The sequence below is a fragment of the Cyclospora cayetanensis genome, unplaced genomic scaffold (assembly GCF_002999335.1).
Source record: "Cyclospora cayetanensis isolate NF1_C8 unplaced genomic scaffold, CcayRef3 CcayRef3_contig_78, whole genome shotgun sequence".
NCBI classification, from domain to species: Eukaryota; Apicomplexa; class Conoidasida; order Eucoccidiorida; family Eimeriidae; genus Cyclospora; species Cyclospora cayetanensis.
Genome location: NW_020312750.1, coordinates 1 through 17,165, shown reverse-complemented (window position 1 = coordinate 17,165; position 17,165 = coordinate 1). Strand labels below are relative to the sequence as shown.

General features: G+C 56.2%; 3 protein-coding genes across 3 annotated transcripts; 2 read left to right on the top strand and 1 right to left on the bottom strand.

Moving 5' to 3' along the window:
- The first annotated feature begins 339 nt into the window (after positions 1-339).
- LOC34618761 (selenocysteine-specific elongation factor) lies at positions 340-5,080 on the top strand. The gene is made up of 5 exons (XM_026335695.1): positions 340-985; positions 1,183-1,274; positions 2,677-3,297; positions 3,572-3,856; positions 4,112-5,080. Exons 1-5 carry the CDS (start codon positions 340-342, stop codon positions 5,078-5,080), a joined length of 2,613 nt encoding a protein of 870 aa, XP_026191480.1.
- A 1,727-nt stretch (positions 5,081-6,807) lies between these two features.
- Positions 6,808-7,443, bottom strand: LOC113146916. Its single transcript, XM_026335694.1, has 2 exons — positions 7,234-7,443; positions 6,808-7,191 (listed from the first exon to the last, which is right to left on the bottom strand). The coding sequence occupies exons 1-2, from the start codon at positions 7,441-7,443 to the stop codon at positions 6,808-6,810; spliced, it is 594 nt and encodes a 197-aa protein (XP_026191479.1).
- A 1,387-nt stretch (positions 7,444-8,830) lies between these two features.
- On the top strand, positions 8,831-14,378 carry LOC34618763 (4-hydroxy-3-methylbut-2-en-1-yl diphosphate synthase (ferredoxin), chloroplastic). Its single transcript, XM_026335693.1, is given in 12 exon segments — positions 8,831-8,875; positions 9,036-9,137; positions 9,500-9,726; positions 10,020-10,055; positions 10,057-10,266; positions 10,450-10,682; positions 10,935-11,332; positions 11,657-12,193; positions 12,744-13,004; positions 13,142-13,345; positions 13,918-14,052; positions 14,247-14,378. Coding segments are annotated over 12 exon segments (2,520 nt in total).
- The last annotated feature ends 2,787 nt before the right edge of the window (positions 14,379-17,165 follow it).

Genomic DNA, 17,165 nt, shown 5'->3' with positions numbered 1-17,165 from the left:
CGGCCTTCCCTGTGAGGGGAAGGGGGGCGGGGGTCAGCTGTACGGAGGGTGCAGGCAGGGGGCCCCCCTTCCCGTCATCCGGGGGCCCCTCCTCCCTCCGTTCGGGTGGTCGCTGGGAGAGTAGGCGGTGTCGGTACACCCCAAGTCAGCTTCTTAACAAAGTGCCCAGTTGTGATGAGCATTTTTGGCTTGGCTGGACAACTCCTGGATCTGCCTTTCTAGCATGAAGCCTCCATTTTTATCTTCTTGCTGCATAAGCCGAAGATCCGCAAATTCCGCGGGGGCCCCTGCGGCCTTTTCAGGGGGCCCACCCGACCTGAAATCTCGCGAAATACCGCCATGAATAGGCCACCTGAGGGGATTTCCTCTTCTGGGAGCCTCAATGAATCCCCAGAGGCGCCTCATGAGGCGCCGTCGGCCCCTGTAAGCCGCCAGACCTCTATTACGTGTTGCAGCAAGGAAGGCGTGTGTGTGAGTGTGGGGGTTCTGGGGCACGTGGACAGCGGGAAAACCTCGCTCTGTAGAGCTCTTTCGCAGGTAATTAGCACCTGTGGCCTAGACAAGCATCCGCAGAGCAAAGAAAGGGGCATTACCTTAGATTTAGGATTCTCAGCCTTCCAGCTTGCTCTGCCGCACGTACCTCCATGCTGCAAGGCGTCCCCCGCGCATACACCAGGCACTCACGTGAATGCAGCGGGCAGCTCCCATGCCGCATGCGCTGCCGTCACTGCGGCGCCGCTTCCCTCGGACGGCTCCTCTCCAGCACAAGCTGCAAGAGAAGCAGCGAGAGCCTCACACGCGGCAGCTGAAATCCAGCTTCCCGCAGATGCATGCGCTCGAGAGGAGGCTCTCCAAGTGCAGATCTGTCTGGTAGACTGCCCAGGCCACGCCTCCCTTGTGCGGACGGTAATCGGAGGTGCTCACATCATCGACCTTGCCCTCCTCATTGTTGATGCCACAAAGGGACTGCAGACGCAAACCGCAGGTAAAACGGACTCCTGCATTTGAATCTGTAGCGCTCACGGGGTGGGATGGGCTGACGGAGGGGGAGAGGGGGGGTGGTGCACCTTATTCCAGAACCCCCGAGCTCACGCACAGCAGCTACCCTTGACACTCTCTCCTCTGCTTTCAGGCTTTTTTGTTGTGGCTTTTTGACCCTTCATGCCGTTCTTCTGCCCTCAGAATGCATTGTCATATGTGAAGCCATCCGAAAACCACTCCTCGTAGTCCTCAATAAAATCGACTTAATACCAAAGGCGTCGAGACAGCAAAAGGCAAGGCTCGCCTCTTGTCCTTTCCTTCTAAGGTCTTCCCGGCACATACACTTACTCACCTCAAGTCGCTCAGCGTTTACTTTTGCATCACTTTCCTCTTCTTCGCGCCATAACTCCTCCAGGCTACAATGGAGAGAGCACTCTTTCTTTCTTTCTTTCTTTCCCCCCTTCTCTCTATCCGCCTCTATCTGGCTGTTGCTATTTCTCTCTCTCTCTGTCTCTCTCTCTTTTTCTCTCTCTTTCTAAAAGCTCGCCAGCGTTTGGAGAGCTTTCTTTGTCAACTCTGTGTAGTCCAGCGCTGCTCTTTTCGTATGGCTTCCATTGACACCCCTTCCCTTCCTTCCCCTCCGTATTCTGCCTTCTCGTGCCTCTTTTCACGAAAGGTGGTCGATCGATTCTCGATCGCTGCCTTTTCTCAAAGCCTCAGGGGACCCCAGAGAGCGCAAAGGCGTTGTGATGCTAAGTCGTGGTTTCTGCTTCGCAGACTGAAGCCTTGGCAACAAAGATGCGACGTCTGCTCGCCAACCTCGGGTTCGGCAATGTACCTGTTGTCTCTCTGAGCGCTGTCTCCCCTGGTAGGTGTGGCCTTCTCTCTGTTTGCAAGTGCTGCCAAGCTGCTGCTGTTTCACGTTGCTCAACAGCCTTCGCCCGCGTTTGTTGCTCGATGTGTGAAGTTAGCTCGAGCCCTTTCCTTCCAAAAGGCGTGTTGCTGCTGAAAGTACGCTGTGTCTGACTGCGTGTGCTGTCTTCTGCTGCAGCGGCAGAGGCAGCTGGGGAGAGGCTGCGGGGTATAGTGGAGCTGAAGGAAGCACTTGCGGCGCTGCTTCTCGATCCTCGCTATGCTGTCCAGCAGCAGGGTTCTACGCAAGGCAGTGCAGGTACACCTTTCGAGGGGGTGAAGAGCTGCTTGTTTCTGGATGCCTTGAATCGGCAGCGTTGCCTGCGCTGCACGTGCTGTCGCGAAGGCGGCTTTGGGGAGCAGAAGACGCCTCCGCTGCTCTTCTGCTCAGACCATGCTTTTCCAGTTCGAGGTGTGCCTCTCTTTGCTTTAAGGGGCCTCGCAGCCTTCACCGGGTGCAGCTTGCGTCGGTAGAGCACAGTGGGATTCCTCCTTTTTGGAAAGTTGCGTTGTATTGGACTAAGTGGAATCAGAAAATAGGGGGTGTTAGGGTGGGGTTGTAGCAGGGACGCGGTGTGTCTGCCCCGTTGCTTGCCGCGGCAAGGCGTTTCGCGTGTGTCTGTGTGTGTATGTGTATGTGTGTGTCTGTGTCTGTATGTGTGTGTCTGTATGTGTGTGTCTGTGTCTGTATGTGTGTGTCTGTATGTGTGTGTCTGTGCCTGTGTGTCTGTCTGTACATATATATGCATGAATGTGTGTGTCGAGGCTCGGCAAAAGCTGCAGCTGCGAAGTGCGCATGTCATTTTCTTTGCGCGTGCAGGGAAGGGAACTGTTGTTACAGGAACAGTCCTCAGGGGCGGCCTGAAGATCGGCGATACCCTCACGATGCTCTCTGCCGCAACTGCAGGGGTAGTAGCCATGGCAGCGAAAGTGAAAGGCATTCAGAGATTCCACAAAGAAGCTTCCGAAGCTCGCACAGGCCAGCGGGCAGCAGTGTGTCTCGCTGGGGTTGACGCCTCCCACGTGGTATGTGCCCCCGCACCGCATTCTCCTTTTTGTCTAGCGACTTTCGGCTGCCTTGTACTGTGGGGAGAGCATGCAGAGGCTTTGCAGAGGCCTCGCTGCGCATGCGCAGGAACGGGGCTTACTCGCCGCTCCAGGGGGTGTTCCACCCATCTTCAAGGCTTGTATTGCCTCGGTGCGACTCATACGGATCTTCCACTTGCCTGTAAGCCGCGGAGATGTTTCTCTGCATGCGCCGCTGCTACAGCCTATAAGCATGCTGCGTCGCGGAAAAAATGCGTGCCTTCGTGCACTCTCAACGATTGTAGAAACTGCGAAAGGGATCATACCCCCAAAAATCGAAATAACCCCCCTCTTTCCTTCACAGGCAAACCAGCTGACGTATTCATGTACACACAGTCGGTACATAGGTATACATACATACATGCATGTATGTATATGTGTATGTATATCTCTATTTTGCGGTACCTCGCTGCGCGAGAGAACGTATGAAGAAGGAGGCACAAAGCAAGCGGCCCTTCAGTGAGGCCATGCGCAGCGGGGTCCCTTCAAAGGCGTGTTTTTAGAGTCAGTGCATTAAGAGCTTCTCTGCTGCTTGAGTCTTCGGGGGAAATGCTGGGATTCGAGAGACAGGGACGCTTCTTTTTATGTACAGGTTCAATCTGGGCAGCGATTCCACTGCACCTTTGGACACCTTACCGCCATTGCGACAGTGCATTTCTTCAGTCGTATCAGCGCAGCCGCAGCACAAGGTGTTGCATCCCCTGCTGGAGCTCCCAGTTGGCGCGAAGAAAAATCGAAACCGCCAAACAGTCTTCAGGGATCTCATAGTGCACCCATGCCAGCGTTTGATAGCGCCCAGGTGTACGAGGAGACAAAAGGGCTGAGTCAGGAAACGCCAACAGCCTTCGCACTGCTGACGTTGGATCGCCCTGTCCTGGTAAGCTGGATGCCTTTTTGCGTTTGCGTACGGTGCTGCAGTGTTTCGCGTAGGCGTTTCTCTGGGCTAGGTTCCCCTGGGATATCGCCTCTAGAGGCATGCATGCGGCGGCAGGGAGTTCACGTCGCTCTGGGAACGTTGCCGCAAGGGGAGCAACAAGGCCTCTGTAATGCAGCAGCCGTTTTGTGAGCTGCTCGTCTACTGCAGTGCCGTGGAGAACTGTGTGTGCGGGAGTGAGAAGTGGTTTTTTCGCAGGCGCTTATGGGGAGTGTCTTGCTAGCGTCACGTCTTGACGTTGAGGCCTCCCTCTCGACCTGCCGACTGGCCTTTGAGGGGCATATTCTCCGCTTCATCCAGGAGCCGACGCAACTTCCTCCTCGCAGTGTTCCCTTCAGTGCAGGTGGCGCGTCTCAGCAGTCGGGTAGAGGCGCGGCTCAGTCGAAGACGCAGACTCTCAAGGCACGAGACTCAGGCACAGCACAAGCGGCGTCGGCCATAGTCTCCGCAGAAGCAGCAGCAGCGGAAGTACCTTTGCCTATGGAAGCGCTGCGAGTGGTTCGCAGGAAGCTGCGTCTAGGCGTCGTGGAACGCTTTGGGTGTCAGGGGGCCTCTGCGTGTATGTGCGGGGGAGGCAGAAATTCTGCCAGTGCCTCGCATGAGGCTGCAAGGCGTCCAGGAACGTGTCAATTCCTCAGCACCTCCATGGTAGTTCGGGGTCTCTTCAAGGACGCCCAGCATGTGCGACGCTTCGCAGGATTCAAAGTGGCTCTTGTGGAGGCGCATGCGGAGGATGCAGAGAGGCGTTTGCGCAGTGGACCTGGGGATGCCCTCTACGACGCCTGCCTCTCCCTGTGCCTGCCCGCCCTGGCGTGCCCGTCTCCCTCGGAGCTGAAGTTAGACAGCGGGGGTGTCACAGACACGTCGATCTTTCCAGAGTCTTCAGAAGGAACCAGCACGCATGGGGACAGCGAGGCAGGGAACACACCCAGCAGCTGCCGTTCGCCGCATGCAGGGGCTGGCGTGCTGGTGCGAGCGGCGCGTGTAGGGGCCGCCTTCGGCAGCAAGGGCAAGTGCCACGTAGAGCTGCTGCAGAGCCTCAGCTGTGCGGAAGTAGGAGCTCAAGGGGGCCTGGGGGGAGGAGGAACGCAGTTCTGTGTCGTGCTGATGTACTGCAAGTGCTGCTTGGGAAAACACCAGTCCCAACAGTCGCTACTCCAACCCTAAGCTGAGAGACCTAAAGGCGGTAGCGCACCGTCTCCGCACTACTCTCTCCGCGCTTGCAGGCGCTCTAGACACGGCCACCTATTCGCTAGGGAAGCAGCAGCGCCTTGAGGCCCCTGTAGAGGCTCTCCTCCTCAGTGCGCAGTCGTGAGCTTAGTTCGAGAACGAAACAGTGCCCCTGTCTAAGGCTGCTTGAGGGGACCCACTCAAACTGCCGGACCCCAGGCAGACAATGGAGGGTCTAAAAATATGCACGTCGACGTATACACTCCTCAACTGGCCTGTAGCTAGCTAGCTTGCTTGCTTGCTAGCCCCCTCACACACGGGTAAGGGGCCATTAGCCCGTGGCACTCAGCGCTCTGGACCTGCAAGCGGCACCCGCTTGTGTCGATCTGTTATGCGAGGCTACTAGGAAGAGCAGGCGCGAGCCGAAACAAAGGAAGACTCTCCAGTCGAGAATCTGCCCTTGAGCTCACACTCTTGAAGCACAGAAAAAAGATACGCTACGCCTCGATGGCTAGCCCTCCCAACGACAAGGCTGCAAAGCGTTTGGCCTCAGCTGTAGCCCTCCGAGCTTTTTGGACCAGCGCTTCCACGTCTGACAACGCCTGCTGCACCTCCGTGCTAAGAAGCTGGCTGAAGGACATGCAAGCCTCGCTAGGCATTACGAAACGGAAAGGTGATTGCTCCTCGTCTTCCTGTGTTGCCGATGCGTCAAGCGGCAGTCTGTCTGGATTTCTAAGGCCCCTGCCGATGCTTCCATCGCCTCCTTCTTCAGAGCCTGTCCGGAGGCGTGGGGATAGCGACACGATCATGGCTTCTGCAACGGTTCTACTCGCTGTGTTGAGGACTCTCTGCGCATCTGCTCTAAACGCTGTATTGGCTTCTTTCGTCTGCCCTGCAGCCGCGAGGGCCTCTGTCACCGCAGTGTGCAGATCAGGTAGATGCAAACGCTGTCCGTCGAGTACGTCGAGTCGTGAATTGCAGCCCCCCGAGCCTGAGCGCAGAAAAGGGCCTCCATCCAGGCAGTCACAACACCTCCTGTGGGGAGCAGGGTGCTGCTAAATGCGCGTTTCCCCACGTAGACATGGTTTGCTGAGGCCTCAATAAGCTGTTGAGCTTATTGAGGCTCTTTTAGACACCTGGGAGTCTGGCTGCCAGAGCATGCGTGACCAAGTAACGTGGGATTTTTTCGCCAGTAGTTAGTCAAACTAATGCAACTGTGTGGGTAGGGGAGAGCCCACCCCAAACCGCAGGACAAGGAGGCAGGGCTGTGCATTTCGGTCTGAATGTGCCATACCGTCGCGTGTCTCTGAAGAGCTACGGGAAAGCAACGCTAATAGTGCCTGCCGATAACACGGCTGCGCGCAGACAGGAGCCGCTTCTGACCCGTCCACAGCCTGGAGATCGAGTCGTCTCAATGCAGGAAGCTCCGCTAGCTGTTCTAAGTCCTGAAGAGCTCATATAAGGATGGCTGGAGCACTAACAGCAGCTTGACGGCGTGCGTGCTCTGGCTGACGATATGCCTGGCCACATATGGGGTGGCTTTGGACTAAAACCAAGAACCATGGATATACATGCGCTTTACACGTTTGGCGGAGGTACGCGGTTCAGGTGTACAGAGCATTAGTGATTTCCTGAGGAAGTAACTAAAGCGCTGATCCCCGCCTGACACGTTCAGGGTGTGTGTATAAGTGCTCTCCCTTATACGCGCGCCCTTACAGGTTTCTTCACACAGCAAGAAGCACTCGCGACAACATTCGTGCACCAGCTTTTGCCCCCGCTTTTAAACAAGAGCCTACTCTAAAGGTGGCTATTGGATTGGCCTTGACGCAGAGCTCCTCCAGATGAGGCAGGTTCTTAAGGCCTCGGAGAGTCTGCAGCTCGTTATGCGGTAGCAACAAGCGCTGGAGACTCCACAGGTCGCCGAAGAATTCGGCACTGGTGAGACCGCAACCTTCCAAGTGCAGCAGCAGCAAGTTGCTGCAGTGATGCAGCTCTTTTAGTGCTGCTGTCGGAAGTCGTTGCCCATGGAGGGCAAGGATGGTTACTGTCCAAGGCGACCAATGACCCGAAAGGAAGCGAATGTGCCGCCACTCTTCCTGAATGTTCCCCTGAAACTCTTCGTGCATGCTTGCTTGGCATCCTGTGTCAGCTGCCGCGCCGTTGCCGCCCTCTTGAGGCGCTGCGTCTGAGGCTCTGCTGCTGCTGCCCCTCCCCCCTCGCCCCTGAGTGTCTGGTGCTAAAAGCGAAGTTTCGTCGACGAAGCAAGGCCTCTCGATGCGTGAACGCCTTTTCCCCGGCGCAGCAGCAGCCCCGGCAACAGCCGCATCGGCTGTAGCTGCAGCAACCGAATCTGGAACCATGGGCGCATCGAAGCCTCGGCGTACGTTGAAATGAGGCTCCTTTGAGCTCCGAATTTCGCATTCTGCACACACACTTGTGTGTAAGGGTGGCGCATTCTTTATTTCCTCAGCAAGGTTTCGCTGTACCCGCCAGCAAGCCCCCAAGACCCACAGGGACCTACTCGGTGGCAACGAGGCCCCTGCCACGATCGCCTCTCTACCAGCCAGTGGCGCGAAGTTGAGGGGTGAGAAGCTTTGAAATAAATGAGGGGCGCAGCCTTTCCTCCGTTTTTGCATTAAGGACGCCACGGAAGGCCATAGCAGGAGTTGGTACGCCCCCCAAGCCACGCGCGAGCGTTCCCTACCCCCTTCCCTCTATGCCGGGATCTATCCTCGCCAGAAAACGGTGAGACAGCTTCGCACATTTGTGCGGCAACCTTCGTGGCTTTGTGCTGCGGAACCGTGTGTTTGGGCGTCTTTGAGGAGCACTGCCTGCCCGAGGTTGCAAGCGAGGTGACCTGCGGGCAAGCGTCGGCACGGAGTGCGAAGAACAGATCCTTCTTCCCGCAGCAGGAGCCGAAAGTAGTGGGTAGGGCTTCAACACGTCTCAGCCTCTCCTAGTGTTGCCGTCCCCTTCACGGTGCTGTGCTTCTAATCTTCGCCTCGAAGTCTTGCACAGTCCGCTTCCAGGGAAATGCGCAGTGGGCAATGCATGGCAAGGGGCCACAAGTCCCTGCTCTATGCTGCTCCTTGGCTTCTTGTGAGGCTTGTCTGCGTGTATTACGAGCTTCCTGCCGACTCTTTCAACCTAAACAGCCACTCTCCTTTCAGCGGCAGGGGCAGCCACCGCGGGGCTTCAGAAAGGCTTCCTGTGTTGCACGAAACAAACTACCCCTCCCCTCGAGTTGCAGCTCCCCCTGCACGAACGGAAGCCTCGATCTCGCCCTTCTTAGGCCATCAGGCTGTGCGCGCGAGGCAACTTGCGGAAATTCCCAGGGTGGACTGCGTGCCAGAAACGCACCACCAAGCAGGGGTGACGACAGCATCGACGGGAGAAGCGGTCCGTTCTGAGACGCCAGAGAGCAGGACGGCTGCCACAACGCCCCCCGGAAATTCAAAGAGTGCGTCGTCGAGCGAAGGTGCACTGGGAGGAGGCCGTTATTGTTGCAGCGTGGTCAGTCCTCAGAGGCTCCCAACGCGGACGATAGTGGTGGGGACAGGGCACAAGGGCGAAGAGCTCTTCGATCTCCTTCACGGAAAGCCCCTTTCCATTCAGCAACAGCTGCTGCAGCTGCAACAGCAGCAGCACGAGCTGCAGCGCGAGCATGACGAGGGGGCCCACAACTTTTGCCGGCCAGAGGCCCCAGTGGTGCTCATGGGGAGCTCCCACCGGCTAGCCGTGCAAACCATGGCGAATACAGACACGCGAGATGTGGAAGGAACCGTGCAGCAGGTCTGTCTTCAAGAGGAAGAAGGGCTGATATGAAAGGCTTTGCCTTGCTTGCCCTTGCTTCCGGTCTGGCTGCTCTGCGCGAATGCCTGCCGCTAGCCAGCCGAGGTAGCGGTGACCTTTCAGCGGGAGGCTGTGTGTTTCTTGCTTTGCTGCTGCGCAGATCGTCCGCTGTGCAGCGGCAGGTGCAGATCTAGTCCGTCTGACAGTACAGGGACCTAAGGAGGCGGAAGCTAGCCGTGCGATTGTCGCAAAACTGCGGGAGGTATGGATGCTGACAGCTCTCTGGACGCCCTGTGCATGCTGGGGTTGGGGGTGGACACCTGCTATTTCGCGCACACACCCGAGAAGGCAGTCTAGCCGATAGAGGGATGATGCTGTCTGAGGGGGATGCTGAGACAAAAAGCAGGCATTTTTTTGCCGCCTTTCGAAGGTGGCGAAAATGCCTTCTGGCGATCGCTGCGCACGCGCAGAGGAGCCGTTGGCATTCGCGGGAAGCATGCACGACGGAGGGCCGTCAAAGGGGCTTCGCAATAGTCCTAGATTTCTCGGAGCTTACGACAGCGGTATGGATCGTGCTTGTTCTGTCTTCTTCTACTGCCCTCCTGGGTGGTGCTCTGCGTGCAGCGCGGGTGTGGCATTCCGCTTGTTGCAGACATCCACTTCCAACCGCGGGTGGCTTCGCTGTGCGCTGACATCTTTGAGAAGATCCGCGTTAATCCGGGCAACTTCGCAGATGGCCGCAAGGTGTGGGAAGATGAATCAGCACCGTCCCTGCCAGAGAGGCTGCCTGCGGAGAGTGCGACGTCAGGACAGGTCCAGGAAGGTGAGAACAGGCGCGAGACAGCTCCCCAGTGTTTGCTTGACTGCATCGATTTCTCACGCCGCATCCTCAGAGCGCAGCAGCCGTGCGGTTCTTCGACGCGGCCGTTGCTTCCGCCGGCAAACTGGGGAGGCCTCCTGTGCATAGACGTTTTCGCGAGAGGCACATGGGCTGTATGCATGCGTGGCACTCGTGGGACAGACTCCTATCAAAGCGCTGTTCTCATGGCGTGGGAAGCTCGGCTAATAACGTTTTCCCCCCCACCCCTGTCTGCTGGCCTAGGACGCTTCTTCCCCAGGCAATTTCGCTTTCGATGCCTCTGAGAAGCGCAGCGGCCGATATTGCTATTGCTGCGTTTTCGCACTGCAGGCGAAATTGCGTCGCTCACGCCAGAGACAGTTGGCAGCATCCTGGGCCCTTGGGGAAACCCCGATGGACTGTTTGACCTTCTTCCAGCAGGAGAGCGTGCCGCCTTTTCCGAAGGCCATCGTCGCATAGAGGAGGCGTTTCTGCCGCTTGTTCAGAAATGCTTGTTGCAGAAACGAGCCCTACGCATTGGAACAAACCACGGGTACTGGCGAAACAAAGGGAGGAGTCGTCCGGGGTTTTTGCGAGACTGGAGGGCTGCCAAAAGTGTAGATGAGCGAGTCGAACATGCATAGGCTCTTTGGGCAGGCAGGCAGGCAGGCCACGCAGGGATACAATCGAGGAGGCGTATAAAATTTGTTTCTCTTCGCTGCTGCGGCACGCGCAGGTCTCTTTCGGCTCGAATCTTGCGGCACTTCGGCGACACCCCGATGGGGATGGTGCTATCGGCTATCGAGTTTGCGGATATTTGCGTGCGATCCGGTTTCTACAACTTTGCCTTCTCGCTGAAGAGCAGCAACCCGGTGACCATGCAGCACGCCTACCGACTGATGGCCTTCCTGATGTCTGCGAGGGGGGCCCTTTTCCCCCTCCACTTGGGCGTAACGGAGGCGGGGGAAGGTACGTACACCTCACTCGGCTTGTTGTATCTATATGTGCGCGCCCACGCAGCTCTAGACTCACTTTCCACTGCGTAGCATATCATTGCCCTGCCCGCCTGGAGGGTGGTGCGAAGCCCCCCTCTTCGGAGAGGACGTTTTCCTCTCAACCAGATAGGACGCTGTTGTTGACGGCTCCGACGGCATGCCGAACTGTGCACAAGGGCTGAAAGACCTACCGCATCCTGGTGCCTTGTGTTGTATTCATGCGCAGGAGAGGACGGCCGAATCAAGTCCGCTGCTGGCATCGGTGCCCTCCTTCAGGATGGCATTGGAGATACTATCCGGGCATCCTTAACGGAGCCTCCGTGGGCTGAACTTCCGGTGTGTCGATTCTTGCGGCGTATGCAAGAGCACAAATTGCAGCTCAGCAAGACGCAGAGTCGGTTGCAGCCCTCCTCTGCTGCCCGGGTAGCGATTCCTCCCTTCGAAGAAACGTTCCGAGACTTTGCAGCCGTCTCACCGAGGGGCAGAATTCGTCTGGGGCGTCAAAAGGCCGTTGCTGCCACTACTGCACCAGCTACAGGAACTCAAAGCCAGAAAGAGCAAACCATCCTGCACAGAGACGGCACAGCCGTTGTGGCGATAGACCCTCAAGAGCTCTTAAACCCTGTAGGTTGCACTCCCCAGAGCTGCAGCAAGTGCTCGTGTGCTGCACTTCGCCAAGCGGAATCGTGAGATGCAGCACGCACTATGGTTCACTTAGCGTATGACACATTGCGTACAGAGATTTGGGGGCCTTTCCGTATTGCGTATCTGTCTGAGTACAGGTGTGTGTATGTATATGCATGCATATATATATACAGCGGTGCCCTCCACCCCTCCAGTTGGAGGTTTTCCAAGCGTGCGGCGTGTGTAACAAGGAGCTGCTGAGCAGGCTCAGCGGCTTGATTGGAGCTTTTGCGACTATGTGGCTTCGTGTGTGTGTCTGCTCAGACGTCGCTCTACTCGGCCCTTGGGCTGGGTGTTGTGGGGGGACGACCCTTCCGCACGCCGCTGTCCGCAGACGCTGTTTATTTGCGTTCTTTGTTTTTCCCGACGCGTGCAGCACCTGACGAGCACCAGCAGCAGTCCCAGCAGGGCAAGAAGAAGAAAGCGCAGCTCCCCTCAGAAGAGAAGCCGGATAGTCGTTCCCTGCAGGCAGCACGCCAGACTCTTCACCAGCTCCAGGAGGCGGGCCTTACTGTCTGGGCTGACTCTCGGGAGATACAGCAGGTGCAAATGACTCGTGAACAGCTCCTGCAGCACCTGCTGCAGCACCAAGCGAGTGCCTCTCAGCAACAGCAGCTCCTGCAACAACTCGAGGAAGCGTCACTCTATACTCCAGGCCTTGTAGCCGTTCAGCGGCTGCAGGATGCGGCGGCCATTAGCTCCTTCTTGGCTATGCAATATCTGAAGGACACATTAGGCGTCGCGCTTGTTGCAGACGGCACGGAAACAGCGGAGGAATTCAAGGCTGTCGTCAGTCGTCCGGTGAGAGGCTACGTTTCCGAGACCTTCCCCACACCCTTAAGGTTTTTCTGGTGTTGGCGGTGTTGTTGCGGTAGAACTGCTGCTGCACAGAGAGCAAAGCCTCTGGCTTTTTGTTCCCTCTAAACAGCAGCGCAGTCCAAGGACAAAGACCTCAAATTTCACAGTCTAGTAGCGGAACGAGGCGGCCCTCTACGAACGGCGAGAAGAGTGTAGACCAGAGGGGGCGCGTTGCCAGAAAGTCTCACGCAGCACCACCCAGCCATCGTACCGCTTCGCAGTGCAAGTGGAAAAAGGCGGGATGCCAGGGCTGGGTGACGAGAGGCCTGCACTCACAAAGAGACACAGCAGGCCCAAAAGAATGCATGCGTCCCGCCAAAGGAGTCGCACAACGCAGAGAGAGAGCGAAAGCACAAACATTGCACGCAGGCGAACGGCCAACGTATTTTAGGAAGGCAGCTGTACAGAGTATACATGTATATATATATGTATATATGTGTGTGTATGTGTGTGTGTATGTGTGTGTGTATCTGTGTGGTGTTGTTCTCTTCAGAATCTCGTCTGTGTGCTGGTTCGGCCTGCCGACCGAATAGGTGTTGGCGTGGCGGCATCTCGGCGAGTCAGTGAGCTTCTTCGTGGGGTGGCGCGTCAGCAACCAGCAGGAGGTCCTGACAGCTTGGAAGAATCCATTCCCATACTTCAGTGGGTAGAGGCACCTCCCCCGGTGCTCCTTTCTGGTACTGCAGAGCCTCAGCAGGAAGAGCAGCAGACTGCTGGAAACAAGCCTGCCAACACGGTGTCTAATTCTCAAAAGGTAAGGCGCTTGCGACCAGCTTCCCTGCTATCAGCTGCACCGAGTTGCAGGCTCTGCCAAGCGCGTAGCGTGCTCGAATAGGAACCTTACGGGGCCGCGTAGGAATGTGTGTGGAACGCGGCATGCCCAACTCTCAGATGACGATGTTTGCTGCCTGGGAAGTAGGCTCGATTTTCCTTGACCGCCTAGCGGACGGGCTACTCATTGATGCAAAACATGTCCTCTCTACCCCCCAGCAGCGCCAACTCGCATTCGACCTTCTTCAAGGCTGCCGCATGCGGAGCACCAAGACGGAATTCATTTCTTGCCCTTCCTGCGGTCGCACGCTATTTGACATTCAGGTGGGCAGGACCATGAGGGTGACTCCCGTCCCCCCCAGGTTTCCCGCAGTGTGGGGAGGCTGACGTGAAGTCGGTGCTTCCACCAACTTCCCCCTTTCTGAAAGTCTGCTGGCTGACGGCTGCTCCTCAGCTGAGTTCTTCCGAACTTACGCTCCTGCGTAGTAGTGCATGGGTATGGGCCTCGATGACTGGAGTGTGCGGGTGGGCGGGCAGGGAGACGATACGCGGGGTTCGAACGACCTGCATGCTATGCGGTTAAAGGCTACCTATGTCTGTTTGCACATATATATATGTATGTATATGTATGTATATATACACACATACACATACACACATACATAGATACGTACACGCACATACACATACACACATATATAGATACGTACACACACATACACATACACACATACATAGATACATACACATACACACATACATAGATACGTACACACACATACACATACACACATACATAGATACATACACATACACACATACAAACATTTCTACATGCACACACAGAGCCAGCGTCGGTGTTCGCTCTGATGCGTCTTTTCTGTTTTGTTTTCCAGAAGGTATCCGCGGATATACGCCGCAGGACAGGGCATTTGCCAGGCGTGAAGATTGCGGTGATGGGCTGCATCGTCAATGGGATCGGGGAAATGGGGGACGCAGACTTTGGTTACGTGGGGGGCGCACCCGGCCTGGTACGGCAGCCGTCTATAGAGAGCTGGAGTTGGCAGTTCACTGCGTCTCGCTGAGCGCGTAGCTCGAGTATTGTGCTTTGTTGCTTCCTCCGCCACTTCTTGGGAGTGTACTCTTGGAATGCTTGTAGAGGCATGCGCAAGGCTGGTTCGGGTGATCTTTGGGGACTGTGGCTGGAAGAATTGCGGCTTCTCAGGTCGACTTGTACGTTGGGAAGAGACTGGTTCGCCGTGGTGTGAAGAGTGCGGATGCCTGCGATGCCCTTGTTGAAATTATTAAGGAAGAGGGCCGCTGGAAAGAGCCGGAGGAGGGCGAGGCTGCACCGTAAAGCGCGCAGGGGGGGAGGGGGTTGTTGTTGGTAACAGGGGAATATCGAGATCCCCCCACGTAGACCCTCTGCCCTCGCCGTCAGATGTTCGCGACTGCAGCCTAAGGGCGTCACTAGCCAGAAGCGACGTGAGCTTTCTCGCTATGGCTCGCTGGAGCCGCTGCCTTCCCATGAGCCAACGGGACCGAAGAACTCCTGCAGGGGGCAGCTCAGCTCCAGGCGCGCTGAAGCACAACTAATGCATGCGGCCGCTTATTTGTCATCTTTTTCACCCAAGGTGCCTTAACGGACAACCGTCGCGCATGCGTGGCTGTACGGGCCTCGTTTTTGTAGTCCATACGTGCTATGAGGCGCTGACTTCCAGGCTGGTCAATCGCCTTTTCTTGTAAAGTGTGAAGATTGTAGAGGCTGGGAGCAAGCAGGACAAGGCCTCCTGTAGAGCGTCCTCGTCGGGAGTTTTTCATGCCGCTCTGTCTCACTGTCTGCTGCTGCACATGCCGCGAAAGGAACGGCGAAACAGAGCGAGGCCACACCATCCTGTCCATCTGCAGGGGAGGGCGCTGATAGGGGAGAGCGCCAAGACAGAATCCCCCATTTTCTGCGCTGCCCAGCGAGCTGCGTATTCTGTAAGAAACATTTTAGGAACGACCTACTTTCTGGACGAGGTAGCTGAGGTAGTACTGAGGGAAGGCACCCACCCTACCGCGTGCGGAGTGGCGCCCTGCCCCTCAAAAGTGCGAGACAGCTTCGCATAGAAAAGACTGTAGCCAGACAGCAGGGCATAAAGTGCAGCCTCCAGAACCAGATTCTGGGCAGCAGTTCGTTTGCTTTCTTGTAAAGTCTTTGGGTTTCTGAAACGCCCCCGCATTGCAAGCACAGCGTGGGACGTATTGCCTCCTAGAGCAGGCAAACGGGTTTCAATAAATCTTCCCTGCGAGCGATAAGAAGGACCCCTCCGTCGCATACCTCGTCTATACGGGAGCTCTTAGTTCAGTGGTGACTAGAATGTCTTTCTTTCACAATGGTCAGGGGTTCTTTGCTAGTGTTACCAGTTCTACCTTTCCTAGAAGAAAAGCTTTATGGTACTGTGTCTAGCGGGGGCAGTGCATTACAGGTTGACTCTGGCGCTAGAAGAAAGGTCATTCCCCACTGGGTAGATGCGCCGCCTTTGGGAGGTGACTCAAGAGCTCATGCCTCCCGGAGCAAAGACATTTCCACGTTCCCAATTCTTTGCAGGAAGGCCCGAATATTTAAATGTGAATTCAAAACGCCTATGCGCAAAAGTGAGTCCCTACAACTGCCCTCTCTTGCTGCGAAAAATATGGGAGAAGCGGGCAGTTTGTACGGCTCATCGGGTAGTTTTGTTCGAGACTCGCACGCAGCGAGCACAGCATCCCTGGGAAAGGTGAAAGTGCACGATTGCCTAAGCACACACATTCTGGAAGGGCCAGTCCCACCCGAATCAATGTCATATGCCACAAAATGTGGTTTTTTCAATGGAAACGGGGGGTAAAGTGCGCGAGAGGAGCGCGTGCGCGAGAGGGTGTATCCGAATATCCCAGTTTCAGACGTCCATTGTTTGAGCCCAGCTGGGGAGAACGCCTGTTTCGGGTCTGCTGTCGACGCTTGTCTCGTCTTCGCGCCGGCTCTTCTTTCTTCCAATAAAATCTAAATGCTTTTCCCTATAGTTACTCCGAATAAAAGTTTCTCCCGCTGCAAGCCTCCTCTACAGTGAAAGAGAGCCGCGCAGCGGCTACCTCCATACGCGTAGCAACGGCCGAGGCGGTGGACTCCGCAAAAGAGCTGGCTTCAAAGCTGCATCATGTAGGCACCCAGCAACTGCATCTTCCCTCCTGCATGAGGCGCCTCTTCCCTGTGGCGAGTGACACGACCAGCGTCGAGGGTCCCCACTCGACACCTTTGACCTGAGGTGTCAGCCGTATCCTGACGCCCTCAACTTCAGCAGCTGAATGCCCTCCCTGGGTGCTCACGAGTGTCAAGCGGAGTGCATCAGGAGCAGCCTCTTTGGCCAGGCTGCGCTCTAAGTGACAACGGCGGAGGGGGGAGGAGTAGCCGTGCGAATCGCACTCGCAGCGGCAACAAGCAGATGATGCAGTCAGCATAAGCCTAGCCCCGTGGTTTCGTGGCTTCTGAGACAAGCATCGCTGCTTCTGCACCTCCCCCCATTTTCGGCGTGTTCCTTGTGTCTGCAACGTGAAGAAGATGCCTCAGAAAAGGGTCACAGCCAGAGATGGCAATGACAATAATCCCCAGGGCACCGTGGAATGGCGGAGCTCCTTCTCGCTGAATGAGGCTTTCAAAGAATTTTCTGCAAAAGTTCCTTCTAAACAGCTGCCCTGCAGATCCTCGTACGTTCAACCCCTTCCCCTGCTCCCTTGACCTTGTTCCGTTCACGCAAATCATGAGAAGACAACGAAGCACTTTAGAGTGATTATAGGACCCTCTTTGAGCTTCATGCCAGACAGCTCAGCAGCGCTGTCAACACTCCCCCACTGCCCCTCCCCCCTGTTTGGGCCTCCTTATCAAGCCTCCTCTCGCCTCTCTGCAGCACTGTCTTTTTCTTCTTTCTCTCTCTCTCACTCTGTCTCTGTCTCTGTCTCTGTCTCTGTCTCTGTCTCTGTCTCTCTCTCTCTCTCTCTCTTTCTCTCTCTTTCTCTCTCTCTCTCTCTCTCTCTTTCTCTCTCTCTCTTTTCTTTCTCTCTCTTCTTTTTTTTCTCCTTGTCTTTCTCTTTCTATTCCCTTCTCTTTTTTTTGCTTCTTTTCCTT

What these genes read in the sequence shown, in the direction of transcription:
- LOC34618761 (XM_026335695.1), top strand. Translation starts at nt 340, where the DNA reads ATGAATAGGCCACCTGAGGGGATTTCCTCTTCTGGGAGCCTCAATGAA. An exon ending in AGGCGTCGAGACAGCAAAAG is followed by an intron (nt 1,275 to 2,676) that starts GCAAGGCTCGCC and finishes CAAAAGCTGCAG; the next exon opens with CTGCGAAGTGCGCATGTCAT. An exon ending in CGTTGGATCGCCCTGTCCTG is followed by an intron (nt 3,857 to 4,111) that starts GTAAGCTGGATG and finishes GTTTTTTCGCAG; the next exon opens with GCGCTTATGGGGAGTGTCTT.
- LOC113146916 (XM_026335694.1), bottom strand. Translation starts at nt 7,443, where the DNA reads ATGGTTCCAGATTCGGTTGCTGCAGCTACAGCCGATGCGGCTGTTGCC. An exon ending in AGGGCGGCAACGGCGCGGCA is followed by an intron (nt 7,192 to 7,233) that starts GCTGACACAGGA and finishes GAAGAGTTTCAG; the next exon opens with GGGAACATTCAGGAAGAGTG.